General features: G+C 20.5%; 1 protein-coding gene across 3 annotated transcripts; it reads right to left on the bottom strand.

Annotated features, from left to right (window-relative positions):
- Positions 1–4626: 4626 nt before the first annotated feature.
- LOC122717433 (glutamate receptor ionotropic, delta-2-like) lies at positions 4627–20479 on the bottom strand. Of its 3 annotated transcripts, none has more exons than XM_043941484.1 (10): positions 20356–20479; positions 19932–20162; positions 18843–19027; positions 18146–18330; positions 15972–16361; positions 10678–10845; positions 8694–8920; positions 8415–8617; positions 5889–6154; positions 4627–5446 (listed from the first exon to the last, which is right to left on the bottom strand). In XM_043941484.1, exons 2-10 carry the CDS (start codon positions 20077–20079, stop codon positions 4795–4797), a joined length of 2424 nt encoding a protein of 807 aa, XP_043797419.1. In that variant the 5' UTR covers positions 20080–20162; positions 20356–20479; the 3' UTR covers positions 4627–4794. The 3 variants fall into 3 exon arrangements, with proteins under 3 accessions (XP_043797419.1, XP_043797421.1, XP_043797420.1); XM_043941486.1 differs by having other exon boundaries at positions 19932–20035; positions 20356–20416; XM_043941485.1 differs by lacking the exon at positions 20356–20479 and having other exon boundaries at positions 19932–20181.
- Positions 20480–21817: the final 1338 nt, after the last annotated feature.

The raw sequence follows: 21817 nt of genomic DNA, 5'->3' as shown, positions 1-21817 counted from the left end.
GTTTTGGCTTCCTGAAACATCTTTTTATAAATATATTCCAAAAATATATTTTTATTACACATTTTCTGTATGAAATAATAATCATTGCATAAGATTCATTTAATTCAACCAAATTAATTTTTTAAAATAAATAAATATTAGATATTACTTTTTTAATAACAAATTTAAAAATTATTAAATAAATAATTTTTTATTTAATTATTTGTATTAAATTATTAAATTATTATTAAAAAAATGAATAATTAATTTCGCAATGATTGATGTATTTTAGATTTAATAAAAATTTTTTTTTTTTGTTTTTGTTTGTATCTATTTTGATATATATTGGATAAAACGAAAAGAAGATTGAAAGAACGGCAAATAATGCATGATACTTTACTATGATACAAATATCATGTACTATGATAGAATGTTACATGATATTTTTCATGATAGTTTTAGAATTGAAGACACGTTTATTTATAATATTTAATTTATTAGAGATAACAAGTTTAGATTTGCATCCTTGCATCTTTTGTTTAGTTCTACAATATATATCATATTGATTACATATGTATTCATATATGTAGATACTAATATATGATCTGATGTATTGATTGGTTCATCGCATGATTAAAATCGTATAAATATTTAAATTTCCGGATGTAATAAGCTATGATATCTGAAGATATGAGCGAATTGTTTTTTTTAATAATTAAAGATATTTCAAAAATAAATTGAATAATTTTGAGAAACACATAATTTGGCATAATTTTTTTTTTTTTTTTGTAAGTGAATGCATAGAGATATGAAGATTATTGATTTTTTTTTAAATGAAAAATATATTTTTTAATACATTATTCGATCCAACTAAATCGTAAAAATTTTTCATGAAAGAACACATTTCACATAAAAATTAAAGCATTATTAGTTTAGATATTTACATTTAATAATTATTTTTAATAAAAATTTTTAATAAATTTCTGATAATTGAAAATTCAAGAAAGTTTAAAGTTTGAAAATCACTTAATCTTTGAATTTATAATACTTATTTCAGAATTGTACTCTAATTGCAATAATTCATTCTTTTATATCTTGTTTTGTGTTATAGTTTTCTTTTATATATTGTTTTGATCTTTGACAAACGCTTCATTTGTTTCTATTTCATATTTTTATTTATTCATTAATTTATAATATATAATTTAAGAACAAGGCGCAAGTTTTTTATTTCGTACATCTTGTATATTATTACGTTATATATCAAATAAGATATAAAATAGACATTCAATGTTTTATGTTCTGAAATATCGATTGTATAAAAAATCAGAGTGTTTAGTTGCCCTCTACAATTTAAAACAATAAGTATAAATTATATTCAATTCAATTCAATCATCGAAATTAATAAAGAAAACAAAGATATGTTATAGATAAAGAAAAAAATAATTAGAAATTTAGTTATATTTACATATATATAATATAGTTTCAATTTTCATATATATAATCATTATGTGTGTATGTATGTGTGTATTGCAAATTAAAAAATTTCATGAATTTTTATACTAATAATAAGACTCCTGTTATATATCAATTTCATACAAATTATTCAAAATTTATGTTTCTTTTTTTTTTTTTTTTTTGGTTGTCGAGATTATCAATTTCTCAAATTTATTTTAAAAATTTATCTAAATATAATTTACTAAAATTATTGATGAAATGTAAAAAATTAACTTGCTCTCTGATCTCGATAATTTTTAAATACATTACAGAAGAGATTTTGAATAATTTTTTCCTATATATGTTATCATCGGACTTAGTTTCGAGATATTTACAAAAAACTATGCTATATGAAAAAAACTTGCTATATACTATATACAAGTATAATATATACTATATTATACTATATATTATTCATAAAATGTGATGTTGTAACAAAATGTGCTTCATCATGCTATCACTATTAACTATTCATATAAACATATCACGGTGGCTGGTACCAAAGTTCTAATATTATAATATTGGTTACACGTGTGAGCAGTGAATGATATTGACCCTTGAAAGAAACAAATTAGCAATGACATCACAAAGAATACAATTTTTTTCGAGACTCAACATATCTGCTTGCAAGATTATTTTATTAGTTACAGCCTTTACAATAGTAGTCAATATACATTTACATAATATACATAATTAATAATTCACAATTAACTATTAATCTATAATCATATTTTTTTAATTTGGTTTAGTTTTACCATTTTAATTTTTACTATGATATAAATATTTATATATTTAGATTCTCATATTGTGTATGTTTTATTATAGATCGATCACTCGTAATTTTTCTAAAAAATTATTTATATAGACATAAATCATCATTTTATATATTTATATACATATAGTAATGCAAACAGTCGTTTCACTGAATATACAAAAAAACGATCGTTTTGAAATCAGTGAATCGTATAATTTGACGATTCCTTTTCTGAGAAAAAACAGCTTTGATTTTTTTTTATAAAGATATATTTGTTATGGTCTTGTGATTTTGCTAATGAAAATAAGAATAAATATATAATTAAAATGGTTTTATATTAATAATAATAATAATAATATCGCGAATAAATTTGCATTTCGTTCACTCTTATTTCCAATAAAATAATTCCTTATCATTCTTTTCCTTTCATTATTATTTATTCTCTTTCAATTGTACATTTTTTTTCCTTGTCACCGTCTAAACAAAAGTCGCTATTGTTAGAAACGAACAATCGAATTGTTGATATCAAGTGAAGTTGTGAAACTCGATCGTCTAATTGATAAACAATGACATACCATTTTTTATAATTGGCAGAGGCTGATCTTAACCTGTTATCGCTTATACATATTATGTATATTTCCAAAGAAATTTCAATGACATATGTTCTTCAAGTGAAAATTGGTCTACATCAAAATGTATTTGGCTAGCTGTACAAATTTATCAATAACTGATGTTACAAATTTCGAGAATTTAAAAAATGCAAATTTGAAATTTTTTTCGAGACATGAAAATTATACGCTTCATCCAGGAATATACGATTTCTATTCGGCATTTGTTTTATATCTATTTTAAAAACATGCGTCATCAAATCTTTAAAAATGTTATCAATACGTCAAATTTTTAATGAATTTTTTAAGAAAACAACGGAAATTTAATATTGCATAGTTTTCATTATCATTTAAGTAAATATTAATTTACATATAACTACACAAAATTTAAAGTATTTTTATACAATGTATATAGTACTGAGACTATGTAAATTAATCTTAAATTAAATGTTTTAATTTATTATCATATATAACGTAAATTATTATTAATATTTAATGTATAAATGTATTATAAATATATTAATGATATAAATCTCTGAAGAAAGCATATATAATAAACAAATTATTATTTTCTACTTTACATAAATTATGTTTGAAAATCTGAGAAAATGTTTCTTAAAATTACAAAATTGACGTTATAAAATTTATTTGATTAAAATTGTAAAATTAAAGTATAAGATAAAACATAATTATGTATAAAAATATGATATATATCACATAAATTTCAATATTTCAATAATTATTTTAAATATTTGATTAAATATTTAAAAATATTTTGTTCAAAGAACTGCAAAAAAAAATTTATAATTTTTGATTAAAATAGTAACTTTTTAATAATTATGTAGAATCCTTAAATTCTTGAATATAATAAAAATAATATTTGTTTGATTAATATTTTTAAAAATAAAATTTTTGCAATTATGACGTATTAAAATTGAAATAAATGTAAAAAAATTACAAGCACAATATTTTCCATGCAAAACTATTCTAGTTAACTGCTTTATAATAATTTTTATAAGGATATGTATGTTTTAATATGAAATTTTATAATTTTATATTTTGTTTAAATTTTACAAGACTCTAAATTTTATTCAAAATTTTACATTAAAATAAAAATTTTAATTTTAATCATTATGAATGTTATAATCTTATTTTTTATTAAATGACAAAGAATAACATTAACGTGAGAGAGCTTTAGAGCCCTTCAAATCGTAGTATAAAAAATTTATTGTAATATATATATATTATATCTTGTCTTGATTTTGTATATATATATTATATATTTAAATATACATAAATTATTTGATAGCAAATTAACACATAGATTAATTATCTTCTATTATATATCTTCTATTATATATAAAATCACACTTTAAATTCAGTTATTAATATAAATAAAATATTTATTAAAATGTTTTTACACATTACAATAATCAAAAAATTCATATATGTTCGATAAAAACATTATGAATTTCATTTTAATATTCCATTAAATAAAGTGAGACGACTAGAGTTAGAAAACTTAGCTGTAACAATATAATTTTTCAATAAAAAAAATAATAAACTTATATAAAAATTCCGAAATAGTTTATTTTAATAATATGTAACGTTCAAATTACATTTATTAATATTTTATTTAACAAAAACTTATTTCGAATAAGTTATAACATCTTATTCAAATCTATAAATATAATATAATTTTCTTATAGGAAAATATATCATTAAGATACAATATGAAATAATGACAATATTCCATATAAGTGTCTTATTGATATCATCTCTTCTCTGCCATCTACATATAAACATAAAATAATGTCAAAACTATTTAAGCTATTTCAAAAATTTCTACAAAAAAAAATAAATAAATACAATTCAACAATCTTGCAAAACAATTCACAATTTCTTGAACATTTTTTAACATGAAACATTTTCTAAAGTCTAACTTAACTTTCTTATTAATCAATGATGAAAAGGAAAAATTATATTATCTTTCAATCTATCAATTTTATTTTTATCAAGTTTCGATCTTGGAAATTCCGAAAACTGGTTCCAATTCGCTCGTTTCAAATTACTATATCTTTTCCAGGTGAAAAATTTTGATTCGTAACGAGATCGATCAATATTTTCATCTGAATCTATATAATCATTTTTCTCCTTTCTTTTTTTCAGCGAAATTTCTTCTCTCGAATGTTTTGTAGATATGGATAATTTCGACGCGAGACAATCATTGTTTATCGATGAATTGTGTTTGCAATCGTAGTCATGAGAAAATTCGCTTCGATGATCGTTATAGGAATGCAATTGTGATTGAAAAGGGAAATGCGAGAATGATTTAAAACGGGGTAAATAAGATAGGTGAGAAGGCATCAGACGACGTTGACGCACACGTCGCACAATCGTTTCCTTCATTTGTCGCCTTTTGTGCCAAATTCTCTCAACGATCCAAATGGAAATAGCCACCATACCACCAGCGATCAAAATGAAGAAAGCAGAGTAAACATCGGCTAGTCTAGCACTGTGAAACGTAGTTGATGATTTGCATCGAGGCATCTCTGGTAACATTTGTTCCGTTATCCTATTCAGAACACCTCGTTCTCGTATTTTCAGAATGCTGAAAAAATATATCGTTAATTAGAGATCTACTTAAAAATTTTTTTTTATTTTTTTCAGGATGAAATTGATATTATATAGAATGTTAAAAAGATAAGTAAGATGAAAGGACTCAGGATAAAATAACATTAAAGAGAAATAGCTTACAATATCTGAAATATTGTTCAAGTATACTTCAATTGAAATATGTTTTAAAGCTATGAAATACTAAAGTTTTAAAGTGATTAATAATAGAATAATATTAATATTGAAATAATATCATTTAATAATTGAAATGTAACAGTATTCTCTAAATATTTTTTAATGGCAGTTCATTTTTATATAATACAAGCAGTATAATACAAGCTTATCCTTTTTTATTTTAACTAAAAATAATCGCGACAACAATTTTGAGGATCGTGATTCACAAATTCCAGAAGATTCAATATTATTAAAATACGTACTTTAAATTAATGATCTTTTTGTAAGGACAAGAATTAGCCATGGGTAGAGCCACCATTGTGAACGTTTGTGGAAGGGGTAACTCCTTCAAAGTGCATCGTTCTTGAATTAACGTGGATCTGAGAGTGCGACGTGCAAGAGTGGCGCTTACGAAGAAACCATAATGTCCTTTCACAGCTTTCGTAAGTCCAGAACTCGTATCCAATTTAGATTCTCGGCTATTGTACGCTCTTATGTATAATTGTCGAAGATTGCTATCGTTTACATTCTTTTTGTAATAATAATTTTGAAAAATTATATACATTTGAACAAAGTTATAAATTTGATTTTTTTTTTAACAATTTACAAAAAGTTATTTCCTCACCGATTTCAATAAGTATATTTTTAGGCATATATTTTTGATTTAATTTTTTTTTATATTTGAAGTAATTGATAATTAATTTCAATTTTCTACTATATCATTGAATATTATATCATTCAATTCTTATATTATGATTATATTATATTATATTATAATTATGATATATTATATCCTTAACGATATATAAAAAATGAAAAAAAATATATCAAAGTCACAGCAGGAAAGTCAGTTTTCTTAAGTTTATTTCACATTGTATTTTAAGATTAAAATCTGATTCATTCACAAGATTGCAAATACTTATGCAAATAGATGTGTAAATTGAATAATATAACTTAAATAAAAAAATATTTATAGATGATAAAAAATATAAGTTTTGTATTTTTGTAATTTTGTATTTTTTGCAAATAGATATATTTTTCATATTTATATTCGAATATATATATAAAAATATACATGCAATATATATTTTATATATATATATATATGCACATATATATATATATATATGCACATATATATGCATTATATCATGCTTATATATTCATCTTATCAAATTAATTTTATCCACCGATAAATCTTCGTGTCATAACCATCAATAATAATAATAATAAGCCAATATCTATTACAAGTTATATCAAATCACATTTGTCTTTCTTTAAATTGTTAATTGAAGTGTATATCGTTAAAGTGTAATTTGTATTTTAAATTTGTATAGTTCAATCTGATTGTAGCAATAATCAAATAAATTTTCTGAAAATAACTTTCGATATCTAAAATATTAAAAGTTCGGCAAAATAAAATATTATTAAGAGAGAGCTAAATCAAAGATAATCTAATTAATTAAATAAATTACGGATTTTTATGTAAAACTATTTTGATATGTTGTATGTATTTTGTGTTGTATGTGTTTATATTGTTGTATTTTAAAAAAAAGCATATATATTAACTATTATTACCTATTTCGTCGTACTTAGTTGTGATTATAATTATCTATGATAAAATATTAATATCATAGAATTAAAATAGATACAATAATTTTAATTTAATTCATAATTGATATGTATTCCAACAAATTTAAATTGTGCAAAATTTAATATGTAAGTCTCCATAGTATAAGCAATCATATATTGATTTTATATGCAAAAATAAATGAAAAACAAAGAATAATATATTTTTATTTTAAGGCTTGCTTTCAAATAAATCAAATTTGAAAAATTTTCAAATATAAATGAAATTGATTATTCTCCAATTAGATGAATGAATTATTAATAGGAATTAATTTTATATAAAATAAGCAAAAAATATAGAATAAATTCTTTTATTTAAAAATTCCGAGAAAATTATGAATTTATGAAATTACATGATTCCTTGATAATTCGATTTTAATTTTCTCAAAAACAAGAAGTTAGCGATAAAACAATTTTATTTTTTCTATTTTTCGTTTATTTCTACATATAGAATAATTATTAATAATTCATCGAATTCAATCGAATTCAATAGCCAACTTTTGTATTTGAAAAATTTTCAAACTTAATTTATTCGAAAACAAAATCTTCAACAACTTGTATCATGATTTTGATGAGAAACACTCTATATATTAAAGTACACTTATTAGTCACAATAAAGAGATTGAAAATTATCAATTTGCCTTTAATAGATTTCATATAAATATTTATAAATTGTTATAATATATACTTATCTATAATATATACCCGGTAGCTATACAAATAAATTGAGAAAAAAATTCAGTTTTAAAAAAGAATCCGAATATATTTAAACTATACTTAAAATTGTAAAAATATTAAACATTAATGAGGAACAATCAGAATCGAAAAAATATAAAAAAATATATAAAAATTCTAATTTTTGCATATTTATCATAGGTAAATATCTTTAATTTATATATCATTATGGCAACAATAAAAAAAATGTATTCTAAGAAGATATCTTTACTAAAAGTTTTTATTCTAAAAATTTTTTGCGCTAAAAATGATGAAAACTATTATTATCGATTATATAGTCGATTATTGAATATATATGTATATAGATTTATAAAATAATTTATAAAATTGCTCAAAATAATGTTTTTAATAATATATTTCAAACTCATTGAAATCGATAAGAAATTACTTTTTTGATAAGTTTATTTTTCTTTTAATAAACTCACTCTAATATATTCATCATCAGTAATACTGTATCCCAATTTAAAATTGTGCGATAAAATATCGGTGATAGACTTGATACCACTTGCTTGCACTGATAAAATTGAAGTAATGAAACCGGCATATGCATTATACATCACCAAAGCGAATATCAAAGTGAATAATAATATTATTTTTCCTGATGGATTGCATGGTGTCCATGGAGAACCTGTTTTTAATAAAATTCTCTTTAAATATGTATTAATAATATGTATTAATTCAATGACAAATACTTTTTATAAAACCTTGCATGCACATTATACTGATGCACCAAAGTGCAGCCTCTCCTATTCCAACACTTTTCGCCTCCTCATAATGTAAAACAATTTTTGCCGTGTAAATAATCAATCCCAGAGATATTAGTATGACGAAATAGGTGAACGCGACGCAACTCAATAAGCAATTATTAAATGGTTGACGAAATATGTCCCTCATTGTTCCACTTTCTAATGGATGATAATAAATATTCCTCCTATAAAATATATATACATATATACATTATTTATTATATATTATTATTTATAATATATGATTCTCGATATATTTGATCGAGAACATACATTTTAATTTCAATATATAAAGTTATACAAGATAGTCTGAAATTCACGGAATGAGGTCAGAGAGATTTTATGGATCAAAATAAGATAAAAATGAAGAATAACGAAATTCGGAACCTTTATTTTTAAAATTGATTTGAAATCGATGAATATCAATCGATTTTATAAGTTAATTATCAAGTTAATAAATATTTATTAATTCATATAATAATCGATATTACTATAGATTGTTGTTCTTGAGATGAAACATAAGAATGAAACATAAGAAATAATGATAATAAAATAACTATTGTATTTTCAATTATTTTTAATTTTTAATTATTTTTGATTTTTATTTTACTTTAAACTATAAAATCTTCCTGACTTCATTTATATTATGAATTTTAAATTCTGTATAAATAGGAATAACAAGGAATAAAATGAAAATATCACAAAATTTTTCTATACAAAAATTGCTACTCTTATAAACTTATATTAGTATTCAGTTCGACCGAGTAATATATATCGACAAAGATAAAAAGGAACAAAATTTATTTCTTTTTGAAGCTTAATTTTTTAGAAAATCGAATTTGAAAAGCTTTATAATATGGGATAAATTCGAATTAATTTGTAATACAGATTATTAATACTTTTTCGCTCATAAAACAAATATCGTGCACTTACTTCCAATTTACATTGAAAAAAAAAAGAAAAATAATATTAATGATTTTATTTATATAATTAGGAAAGTTAATTAGAAATGCTTTTATATTCAAAAAAATGAAAAAAATGCTGATTTCACTTTAAAAAAAAACATTATTTTATGTATAATTCATTCATAATTCATTTTTTAAATTCATTTATTATGCTTCCATGCGCATAATTTTGATTTCATTAAAATTAAAATTGAAATTAAAATATAATATAATTTATTATATATATTTAAATATAAATTTATTTAAATATAATTTAAATATGTGCATATCATATCCTTGTATCAATTTTCAAATATTCAGAATATATTATTGCAAAGTAAAACGAATAAAATTACAAAATAATTATTATACGAAATAAAGCGAATAAACTTTGAAAATATAACTGTATATTTTTTTTATATTCGAAATAATTTTTTTTAAATTTCTTTTATCTATTATTCGTTTGCATAAATATTTTACTTATCAGTATATTTATTATTCATTTCTAAAATATTTCAATATCATTTAGTAAAAGAATTTTAAATCTCATGGAGTTTCTAAAGTTTAGTTTTTTATGCACGGCTAAGATACAATTTATCAAGCGTCTATCCTGTTTGTAAACAATGTCTACACAGTATTTACAATTATTGGTTGCAAAAAAAAATTATATAAAAAATACAAAAAAATATTCTTCCAGAAATATTCCATTATCGATTACGATAAGTGCCATCGCACAACAAACTGCATCTTAACTGTTAATGCATATACATATAATGCATTTAAATATGTTCTTTTTAAAAATTTCATTCTATATTTTAATTCATATAATAATCGATCATTTTTTTTCTTATTTTTTTACAAGAAATCGTCATAACGAATTAAATATTATTCGGTCGAAATCCATATAATAATTTTCATTTTTGTATAAAAATTTTTTAAATATCTTAAAAAATTTTATTGTTGTAAAAAATTCGTAATTTATAAAATATTCCTCTCACATATATCGAATTAGGGGATGGCTAAACGACATTTCCGCTTGTCGTTCTTTATTTACAGTGATATATCCCAGTCCAATATCTACTTCTCCATTCACAACATCTCCAAGTAGATTACTCCAAACTTTATTATTCAAAGTACCTAGTTTCTCGTGCGGCACCAGTTCAATGCTGCAAATATTTCATTCTAAATACTAAACAGATTGACAATTATTTTAGTATTGTATATATTTTGTTTACTTTATTACTTTATATTACTATATTACTTTATATATTACTTTATTATTTTATAAAAAAAAATTTTTATAGAATGTTCGGATCAGTTAGAAAATTTAAGATTCTAGAAATTAAACCAAACAAAATTTATTGAAAAAAAGAGAATCAAAAATAACAATTTAATTTTATCATGATTTTACATAATTATTTTATGACTTATATTTTATAATTATTTTATATTATTTTAAATAATATCCGAATTATTAATAACAAAAAATTAAAATTAGAAATATCCGAATTAATAATAACATAATTTCTTTTTTAATAATCATTATATTTATTAAATTGTAATAGTTTATAAATTGTAATACTTAAATAAGAAAATAAAATAATGTATTTATATAAAAAAAGAAAATCAAATTCTTTAAAAAAATTGAAATATTTTTATTAGATTATTAGATTATAGATTATTAGATTATAGATTATTTAATTTCACAATTTTAGGAAATATATAAATCATATTTTTTAGATTATTTCTCATTTAATTATTAAATTTTTGTGCATTGTATCCACTTCTCATTTGATAAACAAAACAATATTTTTTAATGAATTTTCTCTATTAATTAATAATATTCATTTCTCATTGATATTGTTTTTGATTATATTTTTGAACTTTTTATTTATTAATAAAAAGAAATAATGGGATAAATTCATATTTGTTTATTGTTTATCTATGTTATTAGAATATAGATGTATGTACTTTAATTATAATTTTATATCATACAATGTCGGGTAAAATTGTAAACTCCACTATTGTAAACACACTTTTTTAATATTTATTTTATTCAGTTGTTAGCTTCAACCTGTTCCTGGAGCTATGGAATATAGTAATAAAATTAATTATTACGGAGTCCACTGTTATCAAGTTCGATTCACTAAATTAAAAGCAAAGTCTGCCTTTATTAGCTATATGCCAATGACGATCGGTTGTCATTAGAGTTCGAAGTTCAAGGAGTTATGGTTCTTGTTGTTGTGATAGTAGTCTTGCAATTCCAATGTTCTTGTAGTTTTAGTGTTTTGATTCTGCTTTTCTAGAAGTTTTTGCAAGCTTTTAAGAGTTCTTTCTCAAACTGGACTCTAAAGTCCCTATGTTTCACTTGTAAGCTTGCGGATCTTCAATGAAAAATACGTATTGAATAAGTATTCAATAACGCTGAGGATTAACTCTCTGATTGAGCAGCATTCCGGACCAAAGAAAGTTCTCTAGAATAAATCCAAAGATTATGCCTCCAATAAGTCCGTTATTTTCCATTTTCCAAAAATGTTCTGTACGTGTTTCTATTTTCTCTCAGGTAGAATGACGCTAACTGCCGTTATAATACTATAACCATATTAATATTATAGTTATGCCGAATTATTTCTAAATATGCAAAGCAAATAATTAACAATATTTTTTTCTTAAAAACGATATTGTTCTTACAGCATCATCTAAGCTTTTTATGCATATTTGGATGCGATTTCTTCAGTATTTGAATACAGTAAATAATTTCTAAAGATAGAAATTTACAAATATTTATTATATAAAATAATTACAAATATTTATTATATAAAATATTTTTGTTATTTACATTAATTTGTAATAGAATTATATTTATAATAAAAAAAATAATAGAATTATATTTATAATAAAAAAAATAAATAGTGAATATTCATCAAATTTGATAAATCCAAATTTTTGTATATTTAGCATTTATTATTTATTTATTTAAAGAAAATATTATAATATTATAATCTAATACTATGAAAAATACAGATACATTACATTACATTATATTAAAATATATTACATAAATATTTGTAATTTTTTTAATCTTTAATAATTTATTAATTAAAATAATTATAAATGTATATAATGAATTCATAATTTTGGGATTGTATTCAAATATAGATTTTGAATTTATCACATTATTTTTGCTTTTTATTATTTTTGATTTCAATTTCATTTATGTAAAAGGAGTTTATTTATGAAATTATAAGCAATTTATAAACAATTAATTTTATATTAAATAAATCAATTCCGAAATATAAGTGTAATCTTATTTCAGTGCAAAATTAAATTAAATCGCTTATAACTTGAAAAATAAATTAAAACAAATATTTTTTCATATCAACTTTTGTTTTTCTATTTAGTCTTGATTCACATCTTAAATTTTCCATTTATTTTGTCTGAACATAAATTTTGCATAAATATAATTCCGGAAGTTTTTTCTTTGCAAAGAGTTACATAAAGATGACTTATTAAAATAAAATAAAAATATTATCAATTTTATGATAACTAGAATCACCAGACAATTATCTTTCATGATATGTTTTTTTTCATATTTTATTATAAAAACTTATATGTACATTTGTCAATATCTTAATATTTTTTCTTTCGATATGATGCAATTTTTAACCTATGATCTGGAATGAACTCAAATGTTTTATTATAATAATAATAGTAACAATATAATAATAGTAATAATGTAGTAATTATTCTTGCATTTTCATATAATATTATAATATTGTATGTAATATTGCTATAAATAAAATATGATTATAAAATATGATTATAAAAACAGGAATATATATTTGTGTACTTGATTGATAAATAGTGTTGTCGAAATCAAAGAAAATTCTGATTTGAATGAAACTTTGTTAGTTTGCAAAACATATAGATTATAATATATGAATTTTTTTTTAATGGAATATTTTGAAAATGTAATTGACTTCAAGTTGAAATTCTTTTTCTATTTCGTTTTTTTTAAACATAACTTTAATTTTATGAGATAAAACGAAATATTAAATATAGTTTTATAGCAGTTTCTATTCTCATTTTGTAAAAAGTAGTCTAGGAAAAGTATATTCAATATTCAAAACAAAAAAAAATGCTAAAATTTTAAAAGTTAGTTTTCTCAAGAAGATTTTTTATTTATGAAAAAATTGCTCCAAATATAATCCACTATACATTATCATTAAAAATACTATGAAATTGAATTTTTATCGTAATGAAAAAATTTTTTTATTAAAACATTTTCTAACTTATAAATATAATTGTCCTTATAACATTCAAGAAAAAAACCTTCTCAATTGCATTAGTAAATTAATTACATAATAATTTATTAGTAACAATTAGTTCCAAAAAAATATTATTCATGAATAAATTATGATATCTATCGTAAAAAATCTATTTGTTTGCTTTGTTTGTAAATATAAAATCAAATTTACTGTAATTCATAAATAATTATAAAATATTTAATTCTTTTGCGAAGAATATAATTCATTCAAATATATTGCTATTGCAATTAAATTTCAATAAAAAAATTATAATTTGAAGGAAATTAATTTGAAGGATTTCATATAAGAATTTTTAATTATAAGGATATTAATTTAAAGGATTTAATAATTAGAAATGATTCAAGAATTAAACCTTCAGCCATTATATTTTCTTTTATAGAAAAATTTGTAAAATTTTAGAAAAAAGTTTGATAAAAATGTATACAAAGATACATTTATTTTTCATGCATGCATTTCATTTTAATTCCGTATTATTAAAAATATTAATTTCATTCGAAGATCTCATTAAGTTTGAGATTCCCGAAAAATACTATTCATATGTTGAAATATTATCGATTATTAATGATAATTAATTAGATAATTAATTAGTTAAAAGAAAAGAGAATATTTTCAACAATTCTAACAAAAAAGCTACAATAATTCGACAGAAAAAAATTCATGATGAACTAGATAAATAAAATATAAAAAATATTTTATATTAGATAAATTTATAAATAAAAAATTTTAAATAAAAATTTATAAATTTTAATCAGTTTTAATCATGAAGAACACTTCAATATATCGCGAAAATATATCACGAGATACATTATATATATATATATATATATATGTATATTTTGCAATAATTCTATTAAAATTTTATTATAGAATATATAATATGAAAAATATAATATTATGATTTTTATGAATTTCTAATAGAGACAAGAAAATATTTCGAAAAAAATTCAATTTATTATTAATATGCTATAAATTGCATTGTAAAAAATTTCCAAAAAATATATTTTTTTTTAAAAAGATCAAGATCACATTAAATTTTTTACATGACGCTATATATTTCTTATTTTATATTATTGTTTATATTGTAAAGATCATAGATATGGAAATTATTAAATTCATTTGGACATTAAGTAATAATATGAAATCAGAAATATATGTTATGTAAAAAATTCAATGTAATTTTAATCTTTTATTGAAAAAAATATTTTATGAGAATTTTTTTATATTTTATTATATTTTATTTTATACAACTTAGCATATTCAAAAAAGATTAATTTTTTTTTGAAATATTTTCTTGTCAGATTTTTATTCTATGAAAAATAGTGGCGATTTTCATTCCATGGAAAAAATTATACAATTATATCCAATATTTATTTTTAATCTATTAATTTTTTTGAATATTAAGAAATGTAATTTAAGAAATGACAATTATTTCATTATTGTCAAATTAATCTTACTAAAGCAACTGAAAAAATAAAAATAAGCTTATTTCCATATTAAAAAATATATAAAATTAATTATTAAAATTAATTATTAAATTATTATTTCCTTATTTTATGAAAATGAAAAAAATTATGATTAATAATTTTTTAATAACATGATTTAGGAGTTCTTAATTTTAAGAATTAAGAAAATTGTTTCTGTCAATACTAGTCAAATCGAAATACTATTATATTTTATTGATATGATAAATATTTTTATACTTATTATATATATTTATAAAATAAATATAAAATAAATAATAAATAATAAATTATGATATATTTTTAAAATAAATAATAAACTATGAAAAATATCGAAATATATTATCAACTAAATTTTAAAAATTATAATATATTGCAAAAATTTAATTGTAATTCCTTTAATGATTCTTCAAAATTTTCTATCTAATTCCATTAATATATTATTACTTATCTTTTGGCTAAAATAATTTAAATTCTATAAAATTCAATCTAATGTAATTATACCTTGCGTTTACACTATTAACGACGAAGCTGGCGAAATCGAGAAATGGTGCAATATCATTCATTTCCTCCTCATTTACATCTATTTGACCATCGATTGTTCCGTTCAAAATGCCAAAGATAATCGGTTGTCCTTTAAACTCGTTTCTCAATTTTACGCTGATCGGATTGTTTAAAGACCATGAGTCCAGATTCCAAGAACCGAGGAAATTGGTCACCAGACTGGTATTGTCCGAATATCGGATCTTGTACACGTGAATAAAATAAAACAGCAACGTTCCATTTTCGAGAACCGCGTAATTCAAGTTGATCGACGCATTTTCATCGAAATGTTTGATTGGTGGTTCCCGGAAATCAAAATGATTTCCATAATGTTGTAAAGATGCACAAGTTCTAAAAGACATAATTTTCATTGATGGATTTGCAATATAATGAAGAATAAATGAAGTAAATTAGTAATTTTAAACATAAAAATTAATTAAGGATGATTATTTCATAAACTAAACATTTTGAACAATTTGATTAATTAAAACTATAGAAATCAGATTTTGTAGCAATTTAAATGGAACTTTGAATATGATATTGAATTTTTAAGAAATTATTAAAATTGCAAATTTTATTCAGGTGACTAAATGTTCACGTTGAATAAGAATTAAATCACTATAAATCAATATTAAATCACAATAAATATTAAATTATTATATATCAATATTAATTTGTATTTATTTCTGAGTTATGTGATATATGAAAAAATATTAATATTATAAAAATGTTAAATTTAATTAAATTATAACTTTAATTAAATTATATTTTAATTATCATATTTTTATAATATTCTTAATCAAATGGAATCAAGAATAAAGCTAAATTTAAAAATTTAGCAAATTTTTGAATTATATATAAAGAACAACATATTTGAATTATTTTCGAACATTAAAATTCTTCTCAATAAAAAATATGATATATACATGTGATATATATGAATAATATTTATAATAATAATAGTCTAATTTGAATTTTTTTACAAAATTAAAATTTCTAATTTCTTATAATATTGAATTTAAAATATTTTAATTAATTATGTAAATAGTTTTATGTTTCTAGAATTTATTTATTCTATTTTTTTTTCCATTATCATTTATGATAGCAAATAATGCGAATGTGACTTTTAACACATTTCTTGTTTAAATAATCAATGATCGATCAAAAATTGAAATTAAAACATTAAACATAACATAATAATTATTTATAAATTCCCACCGATTTTAGTGATCTTGAAATATGTTGTAAATATAAATATTTCAAACAATGTTTCTTTATAAATTCCCATCGATTTTAATGATCTTGAAATATGTTGTAAATATAAATATTTCAAACAATGTTTCTTTATATATTAGAATGGTTTAATCTTAATTTCTAAGATATTTTCTAAAAATTACAATAAATTTTATCTATAGTAATTATTTATAAAATAGGATCTCAAATTTAATTTTTTAAATTTTTGAACATATTGAAGCAAAATTCTGAATAATGCATTCTGACTAATTATTATAGTTATAGTCCTAAAATTATAAAAAAAAAAATAGAATTAATTCATAACTATTAATTCTTCTATTAACTATTAATTAACTATTAATTAATACTTCATTGATCCTAGTAATTATAAGGTATAGATTAGATTAAATTAGATTTTAGATTTTTAAATAAATAGGTTAGATTTTGCAATTTTTCCTTGCGATATAAATCCTAAAAAATCTATTTTAGCTTAATTATAGTATATCTTATTATAATTACGAATTTTGTATAAATTTATATATTAACTTATTTTTAAAAATTTATATTCGAATAGTGTGAAAAATACGTCTTTCTTTTTATGATAATTTTTGAGGCGCACCATCTTTTGGACAAAATTATTCGACCTTTTTATCCAAAATCCATGTATTAAAAATTTAGAAAAATTAAGAGTCAGATCCTCTTTTGTAAATAATTATTTAATAAATAGGCAAAATTCATTATAAATGTATCGATAATTTCTTGCGAATATTTTAGAAACTAAAATAGCAATATATCTAGGAAAAAATTATTCAGAATTATGCTCTCATATTTCAAATTATTGAAAGCGGTACCTTAATAATTTTTTGTAAATAATTATTCATAATATAATATGCATAAATTACTTATTCCAATATATTCGAGATAATTTCTGGATCATTTCATATGTCGTTGAAGGTGTTGCCACTATTACATCGCTATCGATACCAATATTCAAATGTCGAAGCACAGTATCGATTGTTGTATCCATATTTCTCATAGTTATCATCAACCACGAGACATAATAGTTAAATTGAAATTTTTGCGATGCCTAAAATATATAAGTTCATTTCGAATTAATTACTCAAAACTCAAATCAGTGTAAACTGTAATTATAGTTATTGAATCTTCTGTTTTTTGACAATAATTTCATAATAATTATTATAATATCTATAATATATATTTATAATATATATAATCTATAAAGGATTTATAATTTTATTCAAGATTTTAAAAACTTAAAGTCCATAAAATAAAATATTAATGATAAACATAGAATACTTAACAAGAAAGTAACATCGAATAATTAACATCAAAAATTGTTTTACATAACAATTCGATAGAAATAAATATTGAAACTTTATTTTTTCTTTGAAATATTTATTTAAAATTCATAAATTTTAAACAATCATCCAATTATCTATGAAAACAAATATTTCATAGAGCATATATTAAATAAAATCCAAAAACTAATGTTAAAACTATGCAATTCAAAATTAGGAAATATTATAAATATTGAAAAATAAATTCCGCCTGTAAGACCATTTTCATTCTGATTCTTACCACGTAAAGTATATTATCAGGGGCCGTTAGGTTAAGTCCATCCAATAAAACGATTGATCCAATGCGATGCTTCTGGATCGTAAGAGCATCAGGTATATTTGGATTAGTAGCTGATTGAATTGACATGCCAATTCCTTCATCGGATAAGCATGCGATCAAAGGCCTGGTGTAAGTAAAGACACAATCTGTGCCAAAGATAAAGTTAAATGAAAACGGAGATATATTTTAATTGTGAACGATATGCAAGGGTCATGTTATTGAAACCCTCGATTAAATTAACATTCGTTAAATATAATACTAAGCATTACATTCATATTTCCATATATGGAAACGAAGAGTGTTGTGCACGTGAATTATTTTGAAGAGGAAAATATCATCATTGATAATTATGATATTGCAATCAACATGTATATATATGTATATAATTAATAGTTTGCAGAGTTATATTTTATTTCCTAATATTTTTCATTGGGTAACGGAAAGCGATAATTAGATAATTTGTAAAAAAAATTTTAATATAGATATAATTTAACAGGGAAAGTTACAATTGACGCTACATAGATTTTTGCTGCATAATTATACTTCTGTCCTTGATGTTTTTAACATCTTGGAAAAACAAGCAAAGATGATCATACGTAAAAAATCATTTGCATCGAGCCTTATAATTAGATGTCAAATTCCTTTGAAATAGATAAGTTTTTTTTAACAACCGAGATAACTTTTATTATAACAATAATAATTTATTATATCTTTTATAACTTAATTACATAACTTTTTTCTTATTTTATAACTTTTTTTATTAATATTTATCTAAAACAAGAAAAGAAAAAACTAAAAATTTAAAAAAAATTAGTAATTTTTTAAAAGCGCTTATGATCAACTTTTTTATAATCATTTTTCCGACTCAAATTTTTAAGTGAAAAATACTAATTTAAATTATTAAAAATAGAATAATATTTATTTTATTATATTTTTCAAACTAATTTATTATCTGGATAATTCTTTTGTCATAATAATTTTTTTGTTTGAAAGATATTATTAAAGATAACATTAAATTCATATTTTAAAAAATAGTTTTATTTTACTTACCCAAAGAAGTTAAATTCTCAAACAACACTATTTGATCCCATGTTTTCCATTTAGCAAATTCCAAGATTAATTGCAATATTAATGGCGAAGGTAAAATACAAGCGCTAGTTGCCATATAAAATGGTAATACAAAAAATTTCGTTTTCATTTTTGTATAAATATGATGAAAAAAGATGAAATATTTATAAATTTTTAAGAAATTTATTCTAATTCGTTATTCAGAATATCTCACTGTAATAATGTAATCAGAAATTTTTAAATTATTTTTAAGAATTTATTTTTTTAAAAAATAAAATCCATCCATTTAGAATATCTGTTTGTAATATGACAAATTTAAACAAAAAAATTTTTTTTAATAATATTTTAATTTTAAAATAATATTTATTCTTTTAGAAATTTCGTCGTATAGATATATAATACATACATGTAACTTATTTTTTATCTTTTATGTTTTTTTATCTTCATAATTATAACCATGAAAATTTGTGCATTGATTACACTTATAAAATTAATATTTCTGGTGAATTCGTATATTCAATAATTTTTTTTCTAACTTATTTTATTTAATTTATTTTAATAATTATCTTTATAATAATTAATTTAATTAAGAATTTAATTGGTGAAAATCCTTATCGTTGATCTAATTTCGATAAATGTTATGAAATATGAAAAAATAGCTATTTTCACTAAATATATCAATATTTGTACGAAACACGAAACGCTTTAGACAACGATCGAATGTAGACTGAGGATTATTTGGATGTAATTCTTTCGTTTTTAGTTTCAACGCATGTGAAAATGTTCCAATAAAATATTATTTATTTTTTTCATCATTGAAATTAAATTATATAAATAATATCATGCATGATATATATTTTTCTTGTAAATGAAAATTTTTCAATTTTGCATATTAAACAATCAATTCTAAGCTGAATCATTATTTTAAGAAAGAATTGCCTAAGGCAATATAGAATAATTTTCCATAATTTAATGTATTAAAAATTTATCAATTATTCAAAAGATAGAAACCACGTAGAAAAAAAGATTCTTTTTTTACTTCATATTCATGTTTTTCAGGCAATAAAGTAATTAAAAAAAAAGTGTTTTAATGTTAAAATTCAAAATAATGTTAAAGTTTAAAAAATAAAACTTAAAAAATCTGATGATATATTAAATCTCTACCTAAACATACAGAAAAATAACAAATTTATGCTTGTATAACAATAAAAAAATATCGAATTTTTTCTTTTATAGTCTTCATATATAAATTTTATTTTTATCAATTCTAATAATTGTTATTTAATTTATTTATATAGTTACGATTTTTTTTAATTTAATTTTTTTGAAAGTGAAACTATACTATACATATATATATATATATATATATATATATGTATAAATAATATGTATTAATATATGTATAATAATATATATAAAATATATATGTATATACGTAATTATATAGAAATTAGTATAATTATTTAGAAATTCCATTTGCTGAAGATGATTTGCGAGAGAAAAGAATTATAATGATGGATTCAGATTACTATATTTGAAAAAATCAACGAAGTGTATTGATGATACAAAACTCTTGAATAAGGACAATGATGTGTCGATAATAGTATTTACCTCATGTCGACAGCAAATCGATAGAATTGATGCAATCGATGCAATTGAAGAAAAGAATCGCTATTATCCATGATATTCACAAAACTGTTTCATATAAAAGTACGTATAATAACATAATTTCGTTTTTCAAAGAAAAAAAAACAAGTTTCATGATAAGATATTTTTTATTTCTTTTTTTTATATAATTTTTTTTATAATAAGTTTAGAATATTTTTCTTTAATTGTATTAAAATTGTATACATTCATATGTATATATG

This window comes from Apis laboriosa, unplaced genomic scaffold, assembly GCF_014066325.1.
Source record: "Apis laboriosa isolate Shangri-la unplaced genomic scaffold, ASM1406632v1 scaffold50_cov145, whole genome shotgun sequence".
Taxonomy (NCBI): Eukaryota; Metazoa; Arthropoda; class Insecta; order Hymenoptera; family Apidae; genus Apis; species Apis laboriosa.
The sequence above is the reverse complement of the archived record's forward strand: the minus strand, read 5'-3'. Positions and strand labels throughout refer to the sequence as shown.